This window comes from Lathamus discolor, chromosome 1 (genome assembly GCF_037157495.1).
Source record: "Lathamus discolor isolate bLatDis1 chromosome 1, bLatDis1.hap1, whole genome shotgun sequence".
Taxonomy (NCBI): Eukaryota; Metazoa; Chordata; class Aves; order Psittaciformes; family Psittacidae; genus Lathamus; species Lathamus discolor.
Window position 1 is genome coordinate 117,078,555 of NC_088884.1, and position 24,717 is coordinate 117,103,271.

The window sequence follows — 24,717 nt, forward strand, 5'->3', positions numbered from 1 at the left end:
TTTTTTCAATAGGCTATGGCACAAAACAAGTGTACAACTCACCCAACATGAATGGGCATTACTTAAATGAATTCCCCACTGTTCATATCACTGAATATATAGGTCTTCCTTATACATAATCAATACTCAGAATCAGTCATGTTTCACCTGGGAAAAGGAAACTGAATGAGATCAAATTAATGCTGTCACTTTCTATAAACCAGCAGTGGTTTGCTGCTACCGAAACCACTAACTTCATTATTCTACAACAGGAAATCAACACTGTAGCATATTTTAAAAGTCCAATTTACTTAGAGTAATAAAAAGGCACGCTCAAGGCTCATCATGTATGTCATATTATGCTTAGTTTTAAACATTCCAGATTAAGAACAGTATGCAAAAACTTCAGTGAATCAAGTCAATTAATGCTTTGCATTTGTACGCAGCAGCACTCTACATTCACTGAGTACTATATAAATATTATTTTGTTAAATTTAAAAACAATTGTGTTACAAATAATAAAATGTTTGTCTCACATTGTTTATCTCGGCAGTGGCCTTTTAAACAGAAACAAAAGTAGTAGATTAATGCAGTAAACTCAGGGAGAGATCAGAAATGAGGGAGCTGGAGACTTCTAAAGCTGCGCTAAGATTTGCAGAGCACAGAAGTCCACATTCAAATTAGAGGCACCTACATGAAGTTTGCAGGTATCTCCTTATCTTCAACTGTGTGGTTATAGAAAAAGTTACGGATATTTTTTAATTTTCTAGTACTTATCAAGGTTCACAGTGCCCTTTTGCAGGAACACATTTCGTGAGGATGCTGCTGGAGGACAAACAGCTCATTAGGGCAAAGCTGAGAGGACAGAACAAAAACAGAGGTGAAAAATGGGTTGGAGTAATAAATTAAAAAAAAAACATCAACAATGAAAGGGGTAGCAGATCTTTGTCTCTTTCTCCATTCTAACTCTGTATTTTAATTTATACAGCATTCCACTTTCTGGAAGAAAGGCTCCTCGCCTGCCAATTGGCTCCTAGCTCCTCTTTTAAAACTTGCTCCTTAGCAGCCATTTATCCCAGAAATCCTCCCAACAGTATCTTATTTTCCATTCATAAATGGTCACTAAAATTATGGTAAATCAATACAATTATTTTGTTAAATTATTATTGTCAACTTCAGTAGAAAGTCAAAAAGATATGCTCAGCCTAGCAAACACTGTACTTTTTAACCACGGTAGCTAGAAACAGAAGCTATTGTAAATCAGGCCATAACTAACAGGAGTCTCTAAAAATCTGGAGCTCCTAATGGCAGTTAATAGACTTTCTCAATTCACCATTAACCAACCTATCAACTGTATTTATTGACTGTGGAACTACGCTTCAAAATTGCTGTTTCAGTGATACAGCTTGCTGCATACAGCCCTGCGACCAAGAAATAGTTTGTGATATTCAAGTCAAAGAATATGAAGGCTAATACCACATCATGTCATTTGACTTCTTACAGATTTTCATAGGTCCTTGTAGAGTATGAACTTGCCCCATTCATTAGTTATCCCTCTGTAACAACCAGAGAAAGACCTGAATTATTTTCCAATTAGAACTCTTCATATTTCAACTTATTTGTTAAAATACCGAATGAAGCTTCTCTTAGAACATTTTCCGCTGCAGCAACCACCCACAGAATTCCTTATAAGGGGCAAAGTGGAGCACAAGTAAACTGCAACATGGTTCTAGAACTGATGGCCTTAACCAAATAAATGCTATAATCAGTATTACATATAATCATATATATTCAGTATAATATATATATATATCAGTATTAATACAATCAGCATCAGTATGCAAAATAACAGGATTTTTATTAGGCTACAAATAGTCATAGTACTGTTGATGACCCCGACTTCCATAAGAGAACGATTTTAAGGTTATCTTGCAAAAAGCAGCATTTTGTGTTATATTTTTAAACTTACAAAGACTTCTATTTCCACAACAGATCTAGAAGCACATGCATTAGCTCCCAGTTGACTTCAGTACGATACAAGTGTCGCTGTCAGCTACACAGATCCCTTTCAAGTATTAGCAAAACATAAGGAACTTTTTAGGCATTTAAACAAATATTGCTACAAAACTGCTTAAATATGTAAAGTTGTCATAACACCAAACTGAATCCTATGGATTGCATGTACCAACAGAGAAGTATGGACAGCATGTTCCAACAGAGAAGAGGAGGCTCACAAGTCCATATGTCTGGGATTGTCTTTCATGATTTTTGGTGAAGCAAGCCATAGGTAAACTATCAAGCACATAGTCTTAAAGAGGCCTTTACAAAGAGTCCAACAAACTGGCCACTAGCATATACTGTAGAAAAGCATGTACTCTTCAGGCTGGTCACAACTGAAAGAATTAAACAGCCCCTTAGTTTTATTCAAATTCAATTAGAATATAAATTCTACCATAATAGTACTGGCTCATCCTCAGTGAGTATTCAGTTTACTTCTTGTTTATGAAGGGACCAAGATTACGCATCTTTAAAAAAAAAAAAAAATACTGCTTCTCAGTTATCTGCAATAGCTTATATATGCATACCCCTAAATGTGATCACTTCCTATCTGGTGAGTTTACAAAAGATTGAAGCTCTGCATTAAACTGGCTGTATATCTTGGACATGATCACTTGATCGTTTCTGTGTTCCCGTTCTCATAAAAATCACATCAATAATATTTGATAATGCAATTGAGGAAGCTTAGAAGAATTCTATTAAGGTACGAATGGAGAGGACTATTAGAGAAAACAAAGAAACCAAGAAGTGAAAACAGAGAATGTGTTAATTCAGAATTACTATAAAGAATTTTTGTTGAAAAGTCTTAAATCCTGGAATCAGATCACAGCTTAATATAGAAATCAAAAAAGCAACTTGCCAAAAACATTTAGATGTCAGTAACTAACTCTAGGGTTTTATGTACTTTAGTGACAGGTAAATGCCAAGAGACTGAAAATTAAGCCTATCAGTATCTTAACATGAATAAAGATGATGAATTACAACCAGCTACATCTAAACATTTTGTGCCAGATCCTAACCCTGTACAAAGATATCAGCTTTACTGGGTGAAATGGTGCCAATTTATACTGTGGTTCTGTCCTTCTAACTCCTTCCAAATGAATGACTCAAAAACAACAGTGATAACTAGGAAAATCCTATTTTTTTGCAGCTAGACCCACCACCAATAAATAAGAGCAAATATTAATAAGATAAACACCCATGTTCAAAGACATGTATACTGCAATGTGTGTCTTTTACATCACTGCTCAGAATAGAAATTATTACTATTCTTTAAAAGACAATGTATACATTTCTGGTTTAAAAGCATCTCATTTGTTCTGGATAATGGGCCACGAATAGAAAGGTTATGTGTAGTATCACATCTCAATTAATTTTCTATCAAGTATAATCTCATTCAGACATTACACTGTATCAAGTATAATGTCATTTAGGTATTACAATCCTAGCTGTTTCAGAAGCTGCTATGTATCTTTATAATATACTGAACATACCTTTTCAATCACTTTTAATTAAGTGCTTTAGAAATACGAAAAAGTAGGAAAACACAAGTGAGGCCAAGTGCAACATGTTAGGGAAGTTTATTTATGGAAAATGGTTCTGCCAGTTAATTTATTTCCAACAGGTCCAAGGAATGAATAAATCTAAAAACTATGATCCCTCATAAAATATAATGCTTGTTTCTGAAGCTTTTTGACCCACATTTCTTCACAGTTTACTTTCTGTAGCCAGTTAATAGCATTATTCAGTACTGTTTAGAAAGGGCCTTTGCTGTGCAGGTAGTTTGTTATAGCCTAGCAGCAAGTAATTTAGTGAACTATAATCACACGTGTATTGCTGCTTCAACACTCTATAGTCTCTAGCTACTTTGCTTCCTACCAAATAAAACGGAACAGATATTTTATCCTCTGAGTAGATACGCAAACAGGTTTAAAAAGTACAATACGATGGTTAAATAAAATTATTATAGAGATAATTCAGATATATTAACAGAATTATCATATACAGAACAGTTGAAACATAAGCATAATTCAAGCAGTTTATCTGTAACTACTGCTATATTTGCATCTAAGTAGAGACCAGAACAGAAGACGACAGACACATGCATGAATGTGCACTACATATACCTACTATAGTGGGTACCTATAGCAGATACCTGTAAGGTGGATGAAGAAAGAAGGGTCAGAAAACTGCAGGTAAAAAAGAGAATTACTCCTGCCTAAAAGCATGTCACTGTCATAGCAGAGTATCGCAACAGAGTATGAACACAAAGCTCTACCTATGATCAAGTACAAATCTCAGATACATTTTAAGTCTCTCTAAACCCTACAGTTTGCAGGAGTTTTTCTGTTCACAAACTAGGCCATACACCATCCCATGTCACAGCCAAAGGAAATGCAGGACTCCCCATTGCAGCTGCCAGACTTACCAAGACTTTGTGTAATCCTATTATAAAATCATCCTTAACACACTGCGAATTGACCTTAGCTATTGCTATTCATCACAGCACTGCAACAGCACCTTAACCAACTATGAGAGAGGGGATCAAGTAACATTCCTGTCTCAAATCAAACCTTCTTCATTGGAAACATGTTATTCTTGCACACAGAAAATAGGATCACCTATTTTCAGTAACCACATGGGGTAGGCAGTGGTCATTTTAAATATCCTGAAAACCATACAGGTGCAGGAACTTTAAAGCTGTACAAATCACTTCAATTTCGTAACTGAACATACAAAGTTCAAATGTAGTGTAAAGTGCATTGTTCTGTTAAATGGCAAAAGGATTTCGAAATAACACTACAAAATGCATACTGCTCTTCCCCTTCCAATAGAACAATATCTTATTTCCAAGTAATTGTACTGAATACACTTTGTATTTCAAAAATAACTATACCTCACTGAAGATATTCAGTATTTATCTGACTTACCAGAATGATGGTGATGTTGTTCTTCTAGGAACTCTAAGTCAAGCATGAGGTCATCTTCATCCAACTCACAGGAACCCAAGTTATTCAAAACATCCTAATACAGATTTAAAGAAAAAAAAAAGCAAAAAAAAAGCATTTAGACAGATGTGTTAACCAACCTGTTCTGCACAAAATCATAAGCAATCAGATCTGGGAAACACAGTTAAGCAGGAGCTAGAGAAGTTTTTTTAATGACACTGGACTGGTGAGAAATTGTACGAAACAACTGTCCAAGTACAATGCATAAATGCATTAGTCACCATTCTCTGGCTTTGCAAGATATCAAAGATTTAATAAAAAAATAAAAAAATCCACAGAAGTACAAGTAGTACCACCTGTGTAACTTGATTTTTTTTTTTTTTTTTGGTACTGTTCAATGATTGGCTTGTGTATTCCAAAATTTAATCCTAACTTTTTATGAACCACTAAAAATTTATTTTTAACACAACACAGAAGCATCAGTACTGTATTTTTGAATTCTAAGCTCTGCCTGCCCTTACCAATATATTCTGAAGAGAGATTTACTGCTATATATACCCAAGAGTTAAAGGGACACACATTTAGGAATTCAGTGCAAAAGAGGCCAGGTGATCATCCCGAAGTATCAATCTGCCTGTAAGATCTCTATATAGCAATCTGCTGCACCAAAAGCAGAGAAATACAACAGCACTATACATTTAAACTTGTCAAAGCCCTTCCTGACTTCAATTACAACTGTATTTTATGTTATTGTAATTCTTTGAAGTATTTTCTCCCCATAATTGTTATTCACACTCAAGCTTATTCAACCCTTTTGAGTAATTATTTCTTCAAGTCTGTTTTTCACTCTTTCACAAACAACACAGGCAACATCAGGATGTTTTCTTGCATTCTTTCCCTGACCTACCATTACCATGAGAAAACCTCTGCTGAGACACAGAACCCACTATTAATGCTGTTACGCACAGATGTCAAGCACAGAAAGTGAAAACTGTCAAGTAATGAGACCTGCACATAAGTAGTGAGCAGTATTTTATGGAAGGAAAATATATATCACATGAACATTACAGTGACATCAAGCACACTTATCTTACTTCCTCTGTCTTAACTCAAAGAGCTGCTGACAAGCCTTCTTCATAGTGACTGTTTCTTTCACTCACGCTGATGAAATGTAGACTTTCAATAATCAAATTACATATTATTACTTAGTACAAAAGCATAAAAATAACACACATATATATGTCAATATGCAGGCGCATTATATCAGATTACTGTACTTGATACTTACGTAGACACAAACTTTCCTATTCCACATCTGTGTTAATGTTAAACCCAAACTAAAAATGGTTACAAACCTAAAGAAAGAGTGTTCTGTATTAAACTGAAGTGGGAGAACACTCATTGCTCAATGTTACAGATAACCTAAAACTTAAGTAACTTTTGAATCACTGTCAGAGCTAGTTAAGAAGCACTGGAGATCAAAAACCTCTTTTCATGTCCTTTAGTACCTAAATATCTTTCAAAATAGTAACAGCAAGACACTTATAAGATTTGTTCTCTGTTCTTTTTTGCAGATTCCGAAAGCACTGCCTGACATGACTGAAGTATCTTCAGTCCAAGTGTTATTACCAGCTGTGTTTTGGAAGGAAAATCAATGATTATGGAAAGAGCAGATGAACATAAGGAAACAAAACAAAACAAAAGACGACTTCGGGGATTTTTGCTCCCTTTTTAAATTTAGACAGTATTGCGCACTTGAGATTGATCAAAGGGTATCTCAGAGAATGGAAACGTACCTTGTTTGTATATTGTTTTATTAATGTAAGAAAAGCATTTTGGTGACAAAGTCCAGAAGAACAATCTCTGAAAATTAAAAGCAACGGCTAAAAAGTTTTCAAGCCAGTAGAGGCAGAAGGTAAAACATTTCGTATGTTTTAAGTACAAAGGTTGGTTCTTTACCTTAAAATTATCATCTGTATTACAGCTGACCAACTGAATCCACACTGATATTAATGCTATGCATCCTTCAATAAGCCATACCAATAGTAAGGAGTATGATTTCATGCTAATTGAGCATCTCTTACATCCTGTGCAGTAACTTAGGCGCAGTCTGAAATCTTGGGCTTTTGCCTCTGAAAATGTAGTAATCCACAGCCTCTGTCAAAAAACAAATTCTATTTTATTTGGAAAAAAAACCCAAACAAAACACAAACAGAACTGCAGCTTTCTAAGTTTTGGTGAAACTTCACCAGATTAGATGGACCAAAAGGAAAAAGTTTATATACAAATCTCCTCTTGTTACTGTCTTTCAGGAAGGTTTTCACTTCCAGTAACTTTCAGAGTGGAGGCAAACTGTGCTTCATCTATCCTCTGTCCTGTGAGTCTGATGTGCATCCTATTCCTCACAGAAACATCTCTGCTTGTTCACCTGAGCTGAGGGCTCCCAGCTGCCTTCCCAACACACTTATGAACCCCTTCCCTTTCCTTTCCTACAACCTCTTTGCCTGTACCAAAAACAGTAGGCAAGCTGAATTGATAAAATAAAACTCTCCCAGGTCCATTCTTGGAAGTATTCATTCACCAGGAAGACAGTCTCTCTCTTTTCCCAAGTTCATTTGTTCTTTAGAAAGGATCAATCACGGAACCAGCAATAAACAAATTAAAGCAGCTACTGTCCATCATGACAAGAATAAGGCTTGGCAGAGGAAGCTGCACTACCTGTCAGGGGTGTCAGCAATGTCAGTCCAGCTGCTTTCCCGCTTTCATCACCCACCTCTGCCAGTGAGGTCCTTCACACATACAACACAGAAATCAACTCATGAGTGCACAAAAAAGCACAAAAGCACACCAAAGCAGAGTGTTACTTAGGTTCCCTGGGCTATCCTAAATGAAGGAAAAACAAAAAAACCCCACAAACAAACAAAAAAAAAAAACCCTGTTCTAACCTTTTCTGAAAACATGTAATTAGAAAATATAAGAGAAAAAGGCTCCTAGAATGACTCTCCTAATGCCACAGAACAGTACGGTACTTCTGCGAGAACACACCAACGACCTCTATCCCACTGCCTCCTTACCAAGATCAAGTATTCCTTTGTTGCTATGACAATTAGCAGCAACTGCAATTTCTTTGTAAGTTTAATATCTCTTGACCTTGTCCTCGCTCTCCCCCTCACCACTGTTGCTGCAGAAGAATAACGCAACTAATTTAAAAATAAAAGAAAATAAAAGAAAATAAAAGAGAGCTCAAGTTCTAAGGAGCATTCAAAGTGAGTAGTTTCAAGGCTTTGCTACATAAAGTAAAAGAAACAAATGTTTCAGTCAAGGTCCCAAGAAAACATTTGTTGTCTATTTATGGTGGCATATCTTTTATTTATTCCAGGAGGCAAACCATTTAGTCAAGGCAGAAACTGCAGCAAAAACCTCTTTATTGACTCTGTAACAACCCCTTTGAAGCCTTATGATGTATTTCCTACTTCTAGTGTCTGCTTGACTTCTACCACTGTTTTGCCTTTATAATGGACCTAGAATCAACATGATGGCGCTTTTTTTCCTTCCAGTTGATCATAGCTTGTGAGAACATGTGAATACACTTAGTCATTTGCCCACATCTCTCAGTTTTTCCTGGTCAAGACAGGCTGCAGCCCCAGTTTACCTACAACTATTTCCACCTTCGACTTGTTGAACTACCAGCATTATTTAAACAATTTTCCACTTAAACAAGTGTTTAACAGTGATATTCTAAACATTACTAATTCAGAATAAAAAGCACTAATTTGTACAGTGTTCCAGGCTGCTTTTGGTAACTGATTATGGCTGCAGCAGAAAATTGAAAGCCTTTAGTAATGTTTCAATAACAATTTTCATATTTAAAATTCTTTCGTCAACAAAGAGAAGTATAAATTGCCATTTTTCATCCAACCACCACGTATCCTAATCAAAAGTCCATTGAACTCAATGGTACTCAATGTAAACATGACTAGGCGGAAACATTCGTAACAAATATGACCCAAGAAACATTTTATTATTGAAAAATATGCAGTGATTTGAACAGATATAATTCAGAAACAGCTGAAACATTAGAGGGATAGAGTTGCATTAGACATACAGTTCCTCCCAGCCAGACAGTGTGTACCTGGATGGTTACGTTTACTCAGGTTTGCTTAAGGGTGATCTTCCTACCTTAGTTCCCTCCCTATCTCCACCTTGATCTCTTATCAGCTTCCCTTCCTATAGTCACTCAAAGGAAATCTAATGAATAATACATGAACACATGAAGTCCTTTTCCAGAATACTCAAGTATTTCATTATTTTTAGACCTGTTCCAGCTCAGAGACTACATCACTTAGTAAGTTTGAAAGCTGGAATAAATAAAAACAGCTTTAGTAGTAAAAACACATTAAATGCCCAACGTAATAGGTCTTAAATCTAATATTAGGCTTAAACGAAAACCACATAACATTTCTTTACGAAGTCCCTTTACTATGTGGGGTTTTAATTATTATTACAAATAACCAACTCACACACATAAATACCTAGTGAAATTACTGCTTATGGAGTTGGAGTACACACCTCTAAAAACTGACTAGTCTGGTTCCCAAAAATTACAATAAAACCTACATATGAATATATAAATACACTAAAGCATACTATTTTGTTAAGCAATGCAATTCAATTCCAAAATGGACTTAGCAAAATCATATCAATTGCAGAATACATATAAACATAGCACGGTAAATCCATGTAGAACTGAATATTTGCAACTCATGAATAATTGGGTTTAGGTGACAAATCTGCACGCTTGAAACAGCCAGAAATCAATGGCACCCATCAAAAGATTCATTTTTTGATGTTTTCACACATTTTTATGCCAGGCTTCCTTCTCTCATACCATTGAAATAATAAAGTAACAGCAAAGTTTTAAAGGCAGCAGACACAGGTTCTCTGTTGTAACCAGCATCTTTGAAGAGTTGCATACGCTATTTTGTAACTTTACTCTAATTAACATGCAGTCCCTAGTGAATATGATGTTCAATGGCTTCTGTTTCATCTTCTATGCTGGTATCTTGAGGGAGATTCAGCCTTGTCAAATTTTGTTCTGGGATATAGATGACTTTTTTTTACCCAGTGCTTTTGTGTATCCACACAGAGGTTGACACCGGCACCTGGCATCTTCCAGTGTTTTTCAGGATTCTTTCACACAAGTGGTTAAGATTTCCATTTCATTACAATATAGTGATACTGCAACAAAACCTTGACTATTGCTGAGACATTGTTCAAGGACCTTGAGAATGTTAGGTCCAGTGAGCAACTCAATGAAACTACAAGACTGAAGCAATGACATATTTGCAATTGGTCAGCTCATAAACATTTCTATCAGACACATAGGTGGCTGACGACAGTATTTACAGAAGTCACTGAAAGCTAATTAGGGTTATACATACACTGATATAACCTTACTGTCATGAACTTGAACATATTGACTACATTTTAAACTTCAATATATCCTTTGATCAAGCAATCACCAGATTTTCAAAGATATTTTTAGAACTACAAGAAGAAAACTTTAAACCCCCACTTTTCAAAAAAATGCTTTGGATTCTGTTTTGCTTTCTTTTCTCTCCATATTGACCTCTAGTCACCTTTCTGATCATCTTCCTCTGTGCTATTCTTCTTATTTTCTGAATACAGATATCAATATCTTTTTTTTTTCTTTGTTTTGTTCTAAATGTAAGGACTTACCGTTCATGCCTCCCCACTGAAATGGGGATGTAATAAATATGGTTTATAAGATCCCAATACTGCATGTATAATAGAGTGCTAGTATTTAATATTATGGATTCTTTTTTTCTTTCACTGTAGAAATGAAGAGAGTTGAGACACTTTTGAAAGAGCACACGGGAAACACCCTAGGGAGAATAATTTCATTCTTTTATAAAGTCATATATATACCAATTCACCTGTATCTACTCTGGGTCACTGCATATCTGATGCTGCAAAAGATCAGAATTAAATACTTATTTCAAGTCTGAAATGATTTCTAGAGATTGCCAAAAGATAGTAGTACTCCATCAAAATTGTATTCAGCAAAGGAACATGGCATACAATCACCATGAGAATTAAAACGGAGATCTACTCAAGGAAAAAGAAAGACCTTGAGCTATTTAAAGTAATGTTAACTCCTAGAACCATACCTGAATAATTCATGGACATAATGAAGTATTTCCCCTTCTGCACTCTCCTACATACTTCAAAGGGAAAATAAAAGTACATGAAGCCCAGCAACAGAAAAACCTTTAAAAACACAGAATCCTTGCCAACCACCTAAAAATCTCTGTATCAAATGTAAAGCTTATGGATGCCTTTCATATACCAAGAGCAGCTTAAAAGCATTCTCTTTTCCTGAACAGCACCACCCAAAAAGCATATTATTCCCTACTTGAATGCTTTAATAAACTAGAGACTTCAGAAAGGGAAAAATAAATCTTGTAACGTGTGGTAAGAACATTTTCTGTAGCTAACACGTGGAAATCCATTTATACTTTAAATTAATAAGCCCTTAGGAATTAAAGGCAGAAAATTACCAGTGGAGGGAAGTGTCTAACTACGGAGCTCAGATCCACCATACTATTCTTCTAACGATGCTTTGCATGCACACTCTCAGCTGTGTAAGGGAAGTGCAGTATTTTCTATCCTATTTTTGTTTCCGCCCTTTCAATTCCCTCTGTGCATTAAATCAATGTCTGCAATGATGCTCCTTTTGCCTGAGTGATTATAATTAATGGACTCTCATAACACATCTCAGTTTGCACTCACCCATAGAGGGCTCATTCTGCCACAATATGGTCGGCTTGCAAAAGCCACAGAAGTGTAATACAGCAAAGATCAAGAACCACCAGTGGCAGGAACAGGAGCTGACCATGCTCCTATCCAGCCACAGGGTCAGTCAGGGTCCAATGACAGCAAGAAATAGCACCTGCCTTCAGAAATCCACAGGCAAACTCATTCAAGCAAATAATCACATTGATGTAAAGCACCAGTGTTCACTCCCCCCATATTAATCAGCTTTCCTGCCATTGGGATGGCATGCATAGGGATCATATGGTAGGTACCCAGAGATCACTAGCCCACCTCCCACGACAAACCTACAAGGCCTTCTCTTCCTACATAGCAGCTGTAGATGCTGCCAGCTGGTCTTGAATACATTTGCTGCTGTTTAGTCATCTGAATACTACAGCACTGGTGAGGATAACGTGCAGCTGAGAGCCATGGGTTGGCAGCATCAGTTGTACTGCCATAGTGTAACCTGCCTCTAAGACAGCACCTGTGAATGCTAATGGAGTCACCTTTTCAGGAGTAACCAAAGCCACACTTACTATTTGCTTGCCTTGAACTCAGACCATATGTATACTAAAATGAAGGGGCAATAGCCAGTTTTTGTAACATAGCAGTGCCACTAACAGCATAATTGGTAACAACATACAAGTATTTTATAACACTGCTAAGCACAAAATACACAAATAACATGCAACTCCAGCGACTTAAGAGAATTGGCGCATTTGCACAAATTATATACCGGAAAACATGCAAGCAAAAAAAAAACCCCAGCAGGATGGCAACAAAGGTGGCATAGCAGTGTAACAGGCAGGAAAGGTATGTGAAGGAACCAGAAAGAGTCCTGGTCCCAAAAATAAGGTGACATGTAGAAGAGGCAGATAAAATCCCTTTCCTTTTGGGGAGGAGGCTGAGAAGCACAAAACCACCAAGGACAAGTGAGCAAAGATGGGGAATGAAGAAGCAACACACTTTGGCTCCAGTTTTCAGCACCAGAGAGTTCATAGCCCCAGGAAGGGAAACAGTCAAGACCAACATTATCACTGGTACCCATAGCCCAGTGAAATTGGCCTCCTTTGGCAGTCTCCTAACAAGCCCCATGACAGCCATCCTGAATTCCTGTAATTACATACACACACATGTATGTGTGTGCACCCACCTGCAACATGCAGGCCAGCTGCACAAACAGCTCTTAGAATACTGGGAGGCAACAGGTGCCTTCAGCATTTAAAATTTAGTGTACTTTAAGCATCTATTAAAGTAATCTAATAAATCCAGCTTCAAGTCAACCACAGATGAATATCAGCTCTTGACAAAGTTGATAAAGACAGCAATCACCTAACCTTGAATTCAGTATCTAGCAACAGAACATCAATTTAAAAGCTACATTTAGAATGTGTGCAAGCTTATATGCACCAGAAAGCTTGAGGTTTGAGTCTGTGAACAAAAGAAAAAACAGTATCATTTCAGACAGAGAGGCACTTTGCTGACTGCCATTCTTTCACATAATTTTAGAATGCTCAGATTCCTTTTGGTTGTAAGCAGAATCCAGACAATTGGATTTTCTGTGCTCAAAAAGAAAAAGGTGCCTACGTTTTTCATACATTAATCTATAATTTCATTAGCAGAATCCTAGAGATAAAAAAACCAAAAAATCCTCTGTTAAGAAACTATGAAAATACAAAGAAATGCAACAAAGCTTAAAATGCCCAAATTAAGCCTCCTTAATAGATTTTTTTTCCCCTTGCTCATACACACATATGCTTTCCTCCCAGCAGAGAGATACATCTGCAACACATAATTTGCTTTGTGGATTAGTTAATGTTTTTACAGCTTTTGTAATAGGCAAAGTGCTATGCAAGTGTTCTAGTGCAGTCATTATCATTGCATAGCTTTGGGAAAGTTTTCTGCATCTCATGTGCCAGATTTTTCCACCAAACGCAGAAAAAGCTCCTCGAGTATCTCTATCCTGCATTTACATAGGACATCATTTAGACAATTCTGTGAAGCTCAGAGATGTAAGTGCAACAGGTTTTTCAACACATGGATTGGTCAAGTAAATTTTTCTGAACCCTGTCAGATTAAACATATAATTCAGGGCTAAACCTTTTGGCAACTGAGACTGGCAGCTAGAAACTCCTGTCTGTGTCCTGACAGCACCCAAGTCAATGCTTCAGCCAACATTTAAAGGGTCAAAAACTGCTTTATGACACCTAATCAACCTTCAGTTTCATATTTGCCTTTTCCTGGCCAGTAGTATGGGGGTGTGGGGGCGAAGGGGCAGGCAGCAGGGTGGAGCAGATAAGTAAAGGATACAACCATACAACTACCAAGGATTTGCCTGCCAAAAAACATTTACATTCAGGGAATACAAGAGGGAGAACCTTAGCATTTATGAACTTGATAAACCACTACCACTCCTAAGGGGCAAACCATGGCAACCGCTTTAAAAGAACATTACTTTTCTGACAAACCACATCAAAGCAATTCTCCTTTTGCCACCATCCAGCACCAGCCACATTCATCCGGCAAGGACAGCTGAATTCAAGCCCCATTTCCCCAAACAGGACTAACATTGTTTAGCATGGGTTTCAGTATATCTGAAATGCAATGGAGGAAAAGGTACGTATGTGGCACCAAGTTCAAGAACTGATCGATTCTTATTGTAAATACCATCTGCTCAAAATGTCCCCGGTCTGGTTGTATCACCGATGTTGCTGGAATCAGCAATTTTGGGTGCCAAATGAAAATAATCTCTTTCATGGCTTGATCATTATTTTATTTCTAAGAAAAGACTAATAACTTGATATATATGAAACCCTCAAAACTCTCCTAGACTTATGTTTAAATAAGTAAAATATTTTTTTATCTAGTAACAAGAAAATTTAATACTTTTTCCCTCCCAATATTATTATTAGCCAATTCAAGGCCGAACCTTCTGTTTCTAATTCTAATTTGTAGCCTGTAATATTGGTGATAAATCACTAAAAAGTGAGCTCTGTAAATGAAACCACAAGTAACCCTTTACTATACCATCGTTAATACAATCTCATAATATATATGCCATTGCTAATATTATTTGAATCCTTTCTGTTTCCATGGCAACTTTGGCCTACAGCTGCTCTGGTAAACAGGGTTTTAAATCATTCTTTGAGAACGGCTTCTGCTCAAATGTCATTTTTTCCACTAGTGCATACTGTCTGCTTTCTTTGTCTTGTTCTGTTTTTTAAAAGAAGAACTGTAATGGCAATTATAGCTCCAGAAGACAGAATTATTTGGTTATTGCAGTTGAATGGGCAGTGAATGTGGAACTTCAGGCATCAGAGCAACCTGCTCACCAAGCTTTAACATCACCAATACCAAATACAACATTCTATCCTGAAGAGGTATCTCAATCTCACAGAAAGAACAATCACTTGTGCTTGAAATTTTGTAATGCACACTTTTTACAGCCTTTGTTACTTCTCCCCTGTACTTTCAAAACTCTTTGATGCTTAAAACAACTGTCCCTTTCAACATCCATATGTGCATTTTTTTTTTCTAACAAATATTTAGACCCCTAGGCAACGGACTGGAAAACCAGCATGAATATCTAAAGAACAATTGTCCAGTTCTTTCCCATGACTTACGCATGTGCTTAAACTGAACAGAAGAATTTGGTTCACCACACATGCCCATCTTAAGAACAGAATCATATACTGGTATCAGAGGTCACCTGGCTTTTATGTCCAAATTCAGAAGCGACCAAACCTGTACATTCAGCTGTCAGTCACTATGCCAACCAGCACTAGGGATAACAGAATCTGGTTGGGTCACATCATTGACCTCCCTTCACCTCTGTCAGTGAAATCAGTATGCAACTAAGGGGATGATTTCTCTATAGGAATGCAGTGGAAATACCAGAAAACACAACACTAAGGCCAGGAAAGATAATTAGACTAGTCCTCAAGCTTTTGGGCATCTTTCTCTGTTTAGCCTACCCCAAAAATAGCACTAGCTTTATTACGGCTTCAGAGCCCCAAGAAGCTGAAGGTAATTCCCTGCGTAAGGCAATGAAGTTACAGTCCATTTTTGGTACAATATAACCCTTAGTAATGTTAACTACATCACAGACAGTTACTTGCTAGCAGGACATCCAATCCTTCAGTAATTTGAGTCAATAACAGCTGTTTACAAGTCAGACTGATGTCAGGTTTATCAGATCAGGAAAATGCAAGTGCTGATGCATTATAACCAGTGAAAGCTTGAATAGTAATATTACATATAACATATACTATATATATAGTATATATATACATGCATACGGAGCCCAAATAATGTTACACGCATATGGTAGAAATTGGATCAGTATCTGGTACTTCAGAATAAAACAGTGTTCTAAAAAACTATGTGCTGGATTTACCACAAAGCAAAGTATAAAACCTGTTTTTCACTCTGCTTACAAGTCTTTTACCCCTAATTGTATTTCCATTTATTTCTGCTCACTATGTGGCTTTGCAGTTTAAATGGCATCTGCAGTATTTCTTCGACAATTCCATTCTTCCTATAAATCTAACAGAAATAATATACATATAAAAACGAATAGCACATATCTTATTTAAAAGGACAATGAATGAAAATATGCACTCACTTAACAACTTACTTTTTAAAGGCTTTCTGGTTTGCCATTAGATATTGTATATCAAGTCACAGAACTCTTCATCCTGAGCATGTGACAAGTCTGGTATTTGAACAAACAGGGATGGGTAGCTTATTGCACTAACAAGTTAGATTTCATATAGTCAGGAAAGACTAAGCTCCACTAGAAAATACTCCAAAAACTTTTTTCCATTAATCAACATTTATACATCTTCAACACAGAGAGCAATAGAAACTCTTTGAGGTCACGATGCCAGTGTCAGAAACTTTCTCAAATTCTTACCAAAAAAGACTGTCATTATAATGATTTTCATTTGCCATTAATTCCCAGCTGCCTAATTCAGTAGGGTAGAAAGCAGTTCCCCCAGTACTAATTAGAATTAATTTTTAATTTAATAATCTAATGTGCTCTAGTTTGGGCTTTTTCTCTCTTTCACTAATTCAATGCTCTCATTATTTGTTAACGGCTAGGTGCTCAGGGCACACTATTAATAGGCCTGAAATAAGACAGCCTCTAGGTTTGAAGTTTAGATTTAAAAAGAATCATCAATACATACATCAGAGGGCAAGTTTCTTTAGTACAGTTACAACTTTCTTTCAGAAACAGGTAGAAGAGTTTTGTGTTTTGAATAGGATAGTGACATTTACAGGTTCAGTTAACAAAATGCTGCTGTTTCATTTCTACTCCAAACTGCCAATACCACAAAAAAAACCCAGACTTGGCTCAGTGCTGAGGACAGGTTTTTATCCCATAATGTGAATAAACTGGATCCTTGTGGACTAAGCTTCAGTAGGGCTATCACAATAAACTCACCTGGAGAATATTTACAATATGTTATTCAGCATATAACAACACATAATCCTCAAATCTATGCTAAGAAGAACTTGGACTCTTAAATAAGAATAGTCCTTAATGTTTACATAGTCAGGACCTTACCGAATAAACTGAAGTATTACACAATAAATATTTAATGTCTTAAAGATGGAACATTGCCATTATTTTCCATTGTTTACTAGAATGAAGAAGCACTTCTACTTCACTTTTGATATAGTACTTCCACAGTACTTGTACCACACCAACATTAGTTACCTCAGAACTACTTTCTTCTGTCTCGATTTTCACACAGATTCTAACCTCACTTCAGTCAGTAGATTCTAATAACACTTTTTACAAGGATTAGCAGTCATCTTCACACATCCAAAACAGAGTGACATCGTCTTTCTTGGTCAGTATCTCTATTTTTAAGACAGATTTTCTGCATGTAAGAGCCTTTTGTAGCTGCTGTTGCTTTTAGGGTATGACTGGAGTAATGTACTGCAGAAAAAAGTACTTAGAAACATGCAGTGGAACCTACATAAAGATTAGAATCTATTGGATGTGCTGAGCAAAAGAAATATGATCAAATATCAAAGCCCATACCTTTTTTGATATGGCTGTATACATACAGCCTTAATTCTGTATGTATAAACTGGATTAACAAAAAATTAGTTTTCTTTCTACTTAGTGGAGTCATAAAGCAAACATACCATCCTCATTGTGATAAACCCAGCACACATAAATGTTGTTCTGGTGTTCATTACTATACGGTACTATTATCCCCAGCTCTGCAATGGAAGCATGCATGTATTTTTACCGATGATAACTTATTACCCTGCTTCCCTAAAGAGTAAGACTGATGCCATCCCACTGACTAAGCCTAAACTTTTATGTTCTTTTCCCAGGAAATTTTGAACCTCTTCACCAACATTAACTGACTTGAACAGAAAAGGCAAAACATGGAAGCTAAGCAACAGCAGATATTTGGATGGAAGAATGATATTCAAGCACTGCACCTCCTGTGAGCAAAAGTGCTGTACAAGCTCACACCTTATAATGGCAAGTATGAAATACCCTTTTCTTCTCTACTGCAAGAAGTTTCAGCTGAATCCTACATCCTTCTTTCATACTGACATTGATCTGTCCGTCCCAAAACATAAATCCCCTGGCAAGTCAGGTATTCCTAATTCCACTGCTCATACTGCTCATAAAACTTGCGTGCTACACCATCAAACAGTGAATATTCTATGATTACTTTCCATACACTCATTAACACACACCAACTCAGCATCCTATTGCGTTTACAAGAGAAATCAGAGACAGGTGAAATTACTCCACAGAATGAGATAGCTGCACTGCTTGGAAAGCAGAGTCTTATATTTCTGTTCCTTCCTTATTCAGCTGTGCCAGGCAGTTGCTAAATTTTATTGCATTGTAATTTGAGTAAACACTCACCCAGTGGAACTGACTGAGGAAAGAGAGAGCTCTTAATTTGCTAGGGGTTCTTTAACAGGTTTCTCTGTGCTGACACATTAACCACAAAACACCTATCTGTCCTTGCAACTCCTGAAACAGTAAGGGTGTACCAGCATAATCACAGGTAGCCTGCTGTTACTAACAGAAGAGCTTTTTCTTTAAATTTGTATTTGCTTCAGCCAAATGACCATCCTAAGTTGTCAGAAAACTATATACAAATTACTGCAGTCAGAGATTTACTGAGTTAAAGGTTAGATGTAAAGGCTATGGCTGTATTATTAACAAAAATATGTGATAGTTGAAACTGACCAAGGAACAGGTATGATGTCCCTTCAAAACAAACACATACGAATACATATACAGCACACCAGCTCAACTGCTTCAGCAGTGCTCATCACCACAAACACAATTTCACAATCTTCCTCCTGCTCTGACTCACCACTGAACTGTGTCCATTTAAAGTCCAACAACAGGTAACAAAAAGTCAAGGGAATGGTCCTGAGAGATGACCACTTAGTTACGAATTTACCTCCTACAACAGCTCTGGTACCCAACTGGCAGAGACTTAGCAGTGCAAGAGGCAGACATTTGAAAGTGTTAGGCCGGAACACAAAAAAACACCCTTAACAGCTTACAAATATAAGCATCATGAGCTAATTTCAGTTTTCATCTCTTCTTTCAGAGGACAAAAGTTAACCCTCTTAATTTTCCTTCCATGGTCACTACCTGGGCAGTGCTTCATCACAGATGTGATGAGCCTGCACTGCTCTCAGCTCCAATCCTCCACTTCAGCCCCAAGGCAAGTATCCTTCTATACTCCAAACAATTTGTCAGCGCGTACTTCCTTCTTCAAAATGAAGATTCAGACTACCCATAGAAGTATGAACTGCAAAGACGTAATGGGTTTTTTGTTTTCCTTTCCCTCAGAATACACAGAAGGTTAGCACTGCAAAATTTGATAATACAAGTGTCTCAGTGAAGGTTTGGCATACTGATCCCTGGGAAAAAGACCAGCTTCATCTTGAAATGTAAACATTAAATGTCAAAAAAAAAATCTTCCTGTGCAAAAATGCATCACTCTGTGCTCTTCAGGTACCACTCACAAACAGAGCAATTGCTGTTCAGCTATAATATTCTCCATGCACTATCTACAAAAGTACAATATGACACTAAAGATTGTGTCATTTATCAAATATAAAGCAGAGGAAAGCTATCAATGCACGTGTATTTGCCGTGTATAAAATACATCTCTAAAATTACCTATTCTTACTACTCTATAAGATTACATTAACAGACCCATGGTTTATGGGCCATAAAAATCCAGGATTCAGACTTATACCTTTGAATATTTCCCAATGGAAGACACACATGCGTTGATCAAAGCAGCATCCTTCATATGCTCAACTTACTGTATGGACTGGGGTAAGTGTCCAAAGGAAAGTAGATTTCATGCCTTTTGGTAAAAAAGCAAGTAATAACTTGCTTTTACTCAATGACACTCTCCTTTAAAAAAGGCATTTTCAGGGCAGTTGGAGCCAGTATATGAATTGCTTTGTTTCTGCTTGCAAAAGCCTTCTGACTTACTATAACTAATACTGAAATTGTATCTTTATTTTGTTTGGATATGAAATGAGAGGAAAAACTTGATACTGGATTGTATTTTGCTTTGATTTTTTAAGTATGATGAAGCTGTAAACTAGAAGGACTCAAACATTACACCTGAAAGGCAGCATAACCTAAAGGAACATCAGCCAACTGAGAAAATGTGAGCTTTGATGCTTTCTGCACTTCCTGCTTCATTACATCAGGTAGTCTCTTCAACCTGAAGGTACTGTCTCCACTCCTACTCCATGTCTGTCTGGCTTATTCAAATAGTAAGTCTCAGAACAAATTACTCCAAGTCATTTTTTTCCACTCACATTCAGCAGGGACAGCTAAAGAGACCACAAAACCCATCTCTTTGCTCTATCCCTCTTCTACTTTACCGCAATCTTACGAAGACACACGGAACAAGTATTCAGTTCTGAACTTCCACAAATTACTAATAAAAATGTTAAAATAAAATTCTTTAAGGTAATTTATCTTAATAGTCTGATGTAAACTTTTGCGACCTAGGAGCAGTCACACACCATATTCTGCTTTCCCAAACATGCAAAGAGACAGATGGAAAATGGAGAACCGTAACTGCCCAAGCCACAATGGCTTCTTTTACTTGCAGCATCCTGTGACTATGCAGAACATCAAGTGAATCTTTCAATCAGTGTCTTTATGCCAGTGTTCATATACCAAAAATAATAGAAATAATATCAATTTAGTGCAATATTAAATGAAAATTCACAAGTTTTTTGTTTGGGTTTTTTTTCTTTTTGCATTGTGTCATATCGTATGATATTTAGCTCTTTCATTTATATATAATGTCTGTGTGCTATTAAATCATTCTTTTCTGAAGCACCTGGAGACAATTTATACTAAACAGGAAACCTAACCTAACCTCTGTCATGCCGCAATACAGTAGGATGCTATTTTCCCTTTGTCCTGAGTTTAGCAGTAGCAGTCAGTTTTTCTCCTTCTTAGTAGCTGGTGCAGCGCTGTGTTTTGACTTTCAGCCTGGGAACAGAGCTGATAACACCGATGTTTTTAGTTGTTGCTAAATAATGGTTACCCTGATTAAGGACTTTGTGAGCCTCATGCTCTGCCAGGGAGGAGGGGAGGCCGAAAGGAAACAGAGACAGGACACCTGACCCAAGCTAGCCAAAGAGGTATTCCATGCCACAGCACGTCATGCCCAGGGAGGTAACTGGGAGTTACCCAGAAGGGCACGGGCTCTCTTTGCGGGGGTCGAACTCGTTCAACGGTGGTATTGTATTCTCTTCTCTTGTTATTTCCCTTATCATTATTATTATTGGTGGCAGCAGCAGTGGTTTGTGTTATACCTTAGTTACTGGACTGCTCTTATCTCAGCCTGTGGGAGTTACATTCTCCCAATTCTCCTCCCCATCCCTCCGGCAGCAGGGAGGGGGTTGGGGGGAAGGAAAGAAAGAAGGAGAAAAGGGGCGGGGGAGAGAGTGGACAAGCTGTGCGGCTCGGTTTGAACCACGATACCCTTCCATACAGTACTTACATTTCTACCGAGCAACAACTTTGAACAACTGGATACTCTAACTCTGCTACTCAAAAAGCTGCAAATTTCTTTTCCAGCCTCCTGCTGCTTACAGAGGAAAAGTGTGCCGTGCTGGCCTGTCCATCACTTCACTCACAGCATTTCTCCACATCACAAGAACAACTGCTTAGCCTACTTGCTGTCCAGTGCCTTTAGGCATCAGTGCCCTGTAGGCCATACTATACAACTCTGATGCTGAAGGCTGGAGCCTGACCGGGCAGAGTGTCAGTGTGGGAATGTGACTCACCATGGTAATTTATCTGTCAGGCTTCTTTACTCGTGAGCAATCTCAAATACTTCTAATCCCAAGTATGTCATGCTGCCAATTTCACAGCATTGCAGGGTTACTGCTCCCTGGCTATGACAGTGGCATCATCAGAAATAAAAAGCTCAAATAGGCTTTCTTCCCCACAGGCCTTACCAGCTGAGAAACCAGAGCACCTTACTTGCTTTCCTCCCCATGCCTCGACATGTTATTCTACACTGCAGTGCCATGCTTTTCCTAAATGCTTCCAAAATATTAGCACACCGTTAGTTGTATAAAATAAGGAAAATATAAGTTATGTTTCGGTCAAAACTCTTAGCTATCATACGGCACAAGAAATCGAGCAGTCTTTTGAAGCGCAAGCACGTTTCACATCTGCGTTCATCGTTACAAAAGATGCCTACTGCCACCCAGTGGCTAAAAGGGGAAAATAAGTTTCTTGGAGAAAGGCACTGAGTCTGCAGAGAGCCTGCAGATACTAATTTTGCGGCATTTGCTGAAATAATTACTTTGAATTTCAGTTGGCAGTCCGTTTGGGTTAAGAAAATCAGGTAATCAAAAATTAAGTTACAGACACAATAATCAACAGACATCATGGATCTCCAAAAGAGACAAATGGTGTGTAACTGTCTTCAATTTTTGCTTCAGGGTTCTGTATCATAAATTTAAACTATAATGGAAAAGTATATGAATTTAAATATTAATGCTACTCATAATTTAAGTAGTACATCATTACTGCTGTTATCAGTCACAGATCTGATAACTTTCTGGTATATTTTTAAAGTAATTCTACATGCAGTCTCTCTTATCCTTGGAATTCAAACAAACACATGTGCTTTCTTTTCAAGCTAAAAATAACAGGATGACATGGTACTGCTTTCTGCCCCTTATACATAAAGTTTTAAATTTAAAGTTTCACTTAAAAAAAAAAAAAAAAAAAGAAGCTTTTAAAAAGTGAATTAAAAAAAATCAAAAGGATTTTTTAAATTCTCAGAACAAAATCCCCCTTAATGAAGAAAACTGCATTTAGCTTGTGAAGGACAATCAGTTGTCGCACTGCTTATTTCTTCATGGGAGCTCCTAAACTGTGTGTAATCTTGCTATGGGGCTGTGGCCCACTCCTGGTGGTTTGCAGGTACTATGAAAGAAGACAATGCAAGTTTTTCAGGTGTGATTTGTCATTTTCTCTTGCCAATATAAAAAAGCAAGTATAAAAATCGTAACTTTTTGTATCCATACACATTGTGTGGATGATACATGGTTATGCATCATACTACATGAATATTCTATATTTCTCTATTTCACTATCAACAAACAATTATTGTTGAGGATAGTAAACACTGTCTTTTGTTTCATGTGATACACAGTACTAGAAATACTGATGGTTTCTACTACTAGCTGATGGTTTCAAATCCAGCACAAAGCAATGAAAAATCGTATCTTGACTCATTCCTGCACACCTGAAACTCCTTCCACTCAGGCCAGAGAAAATAACAGCCTCTGACATAAGCAATCTTCCTGTATTATAAATCATCAATGGACAAAAAGGAAAGATGATAAAGATTGCATTTGAATATTTGGACATAGTTACATTCTGTATCAAAATAACTATTCATAGACTGTGCACTCAGAAAATAACTCCTCATTTAATCTCTACAGTCTGACTAATAATTTTGCTGCTTTTAGCTGATAATACAGCCCTTAACACAATGTAATACAAATGGAAGTAAAAGAAAAAGCCTCTGGGAGGAGCTAAAAACAGTCTGCCGTTAGTGTTGGAAGTGCTGGTTATATGGAAGACAGAACCAGGTTCTTTACAGCAGTGCATAGCACAAGGACAAAAGATAACAGAGACATACAATGATGTAAGAAGTTCAGACTGGATGTAGGGACAAATTCATTCCCCATGAGGACTGCCAGGTATTGAAACAGTTCCTTGAGGCTGTGCAGTCTCCAGCCTTGGAAGTTTTCAAGATCCAAGCAAACTGGTCTGATGTCTGTACTTGGCAAAATCTTGGAGCACATTCTCCTGGAAGGCATGCTAAGGCACAGGAAAAACAACAAGGTGCTTGGTGACAGCCAGCATGGCTTCACCAAGGGGAAATCCTGCCTGACCAATTTGGTGGCCTTCTGTGATGGGGTTATGGAACTGATGGACAGGGGTAGAGCAGTTGATGTCATCTACCTGGACTTGCGCAAAGCGTTCGACACTGTCCCAGACAACATCCTTGTCTCTAAATTGGAGAGACATCAATTTGATAGGTGGACCAATCGGTGGATAAAGAACTGGCTGGACGGCCGCACACAAAGAGTTGTGGTCAATGGCTCAGTCTCCAGCTGGAGACCAGTAACGAGTGGTGTCCCTCAGGGATCGGTGTTGTGACTGGTCTTGTTCAACATCTTTGTCAGTGACATGGACAGCGGGAGTGAGTGCACCCTCAGCAAGTTTGACGATGACACCAAGCTGTGTGGTTCAGTTGGTACGCTGGAGGGAAGGGATGGGATCCAGAGGGACCTTGACGCGCTTGTGAGGTGGGCTGATGCC

The 24,717-nt window shown here is 37.5% G+C and overlaps 1 protein-coding gene across 10 annotated transcripts in view; it reads right to left on the reverse strand.

The window, feature by feature from the left end:
- The window catches only part of CCSER1 (coiled-coil serine rich protein 1), a 735,753-nt gene that overhangs the window by 578,690 nt on the left and 132,346 nt on the right, over positions 1–24,717 (reverse strand). For all 10 annotated transcript variants that reach the window (XM_065691921.1, XM_065691927.1, XM_065691936.1 and 7 more), the window contains one exon: positions 4,968–5,061. In XM_065691921.1, the coding sequence (XP_065547993.1) occupies positions 4,968–5,061 (94 nt within the window). The remainder of the gene's footprint in view (positions 1–4,967; positions 5,062–24,717) is intronic.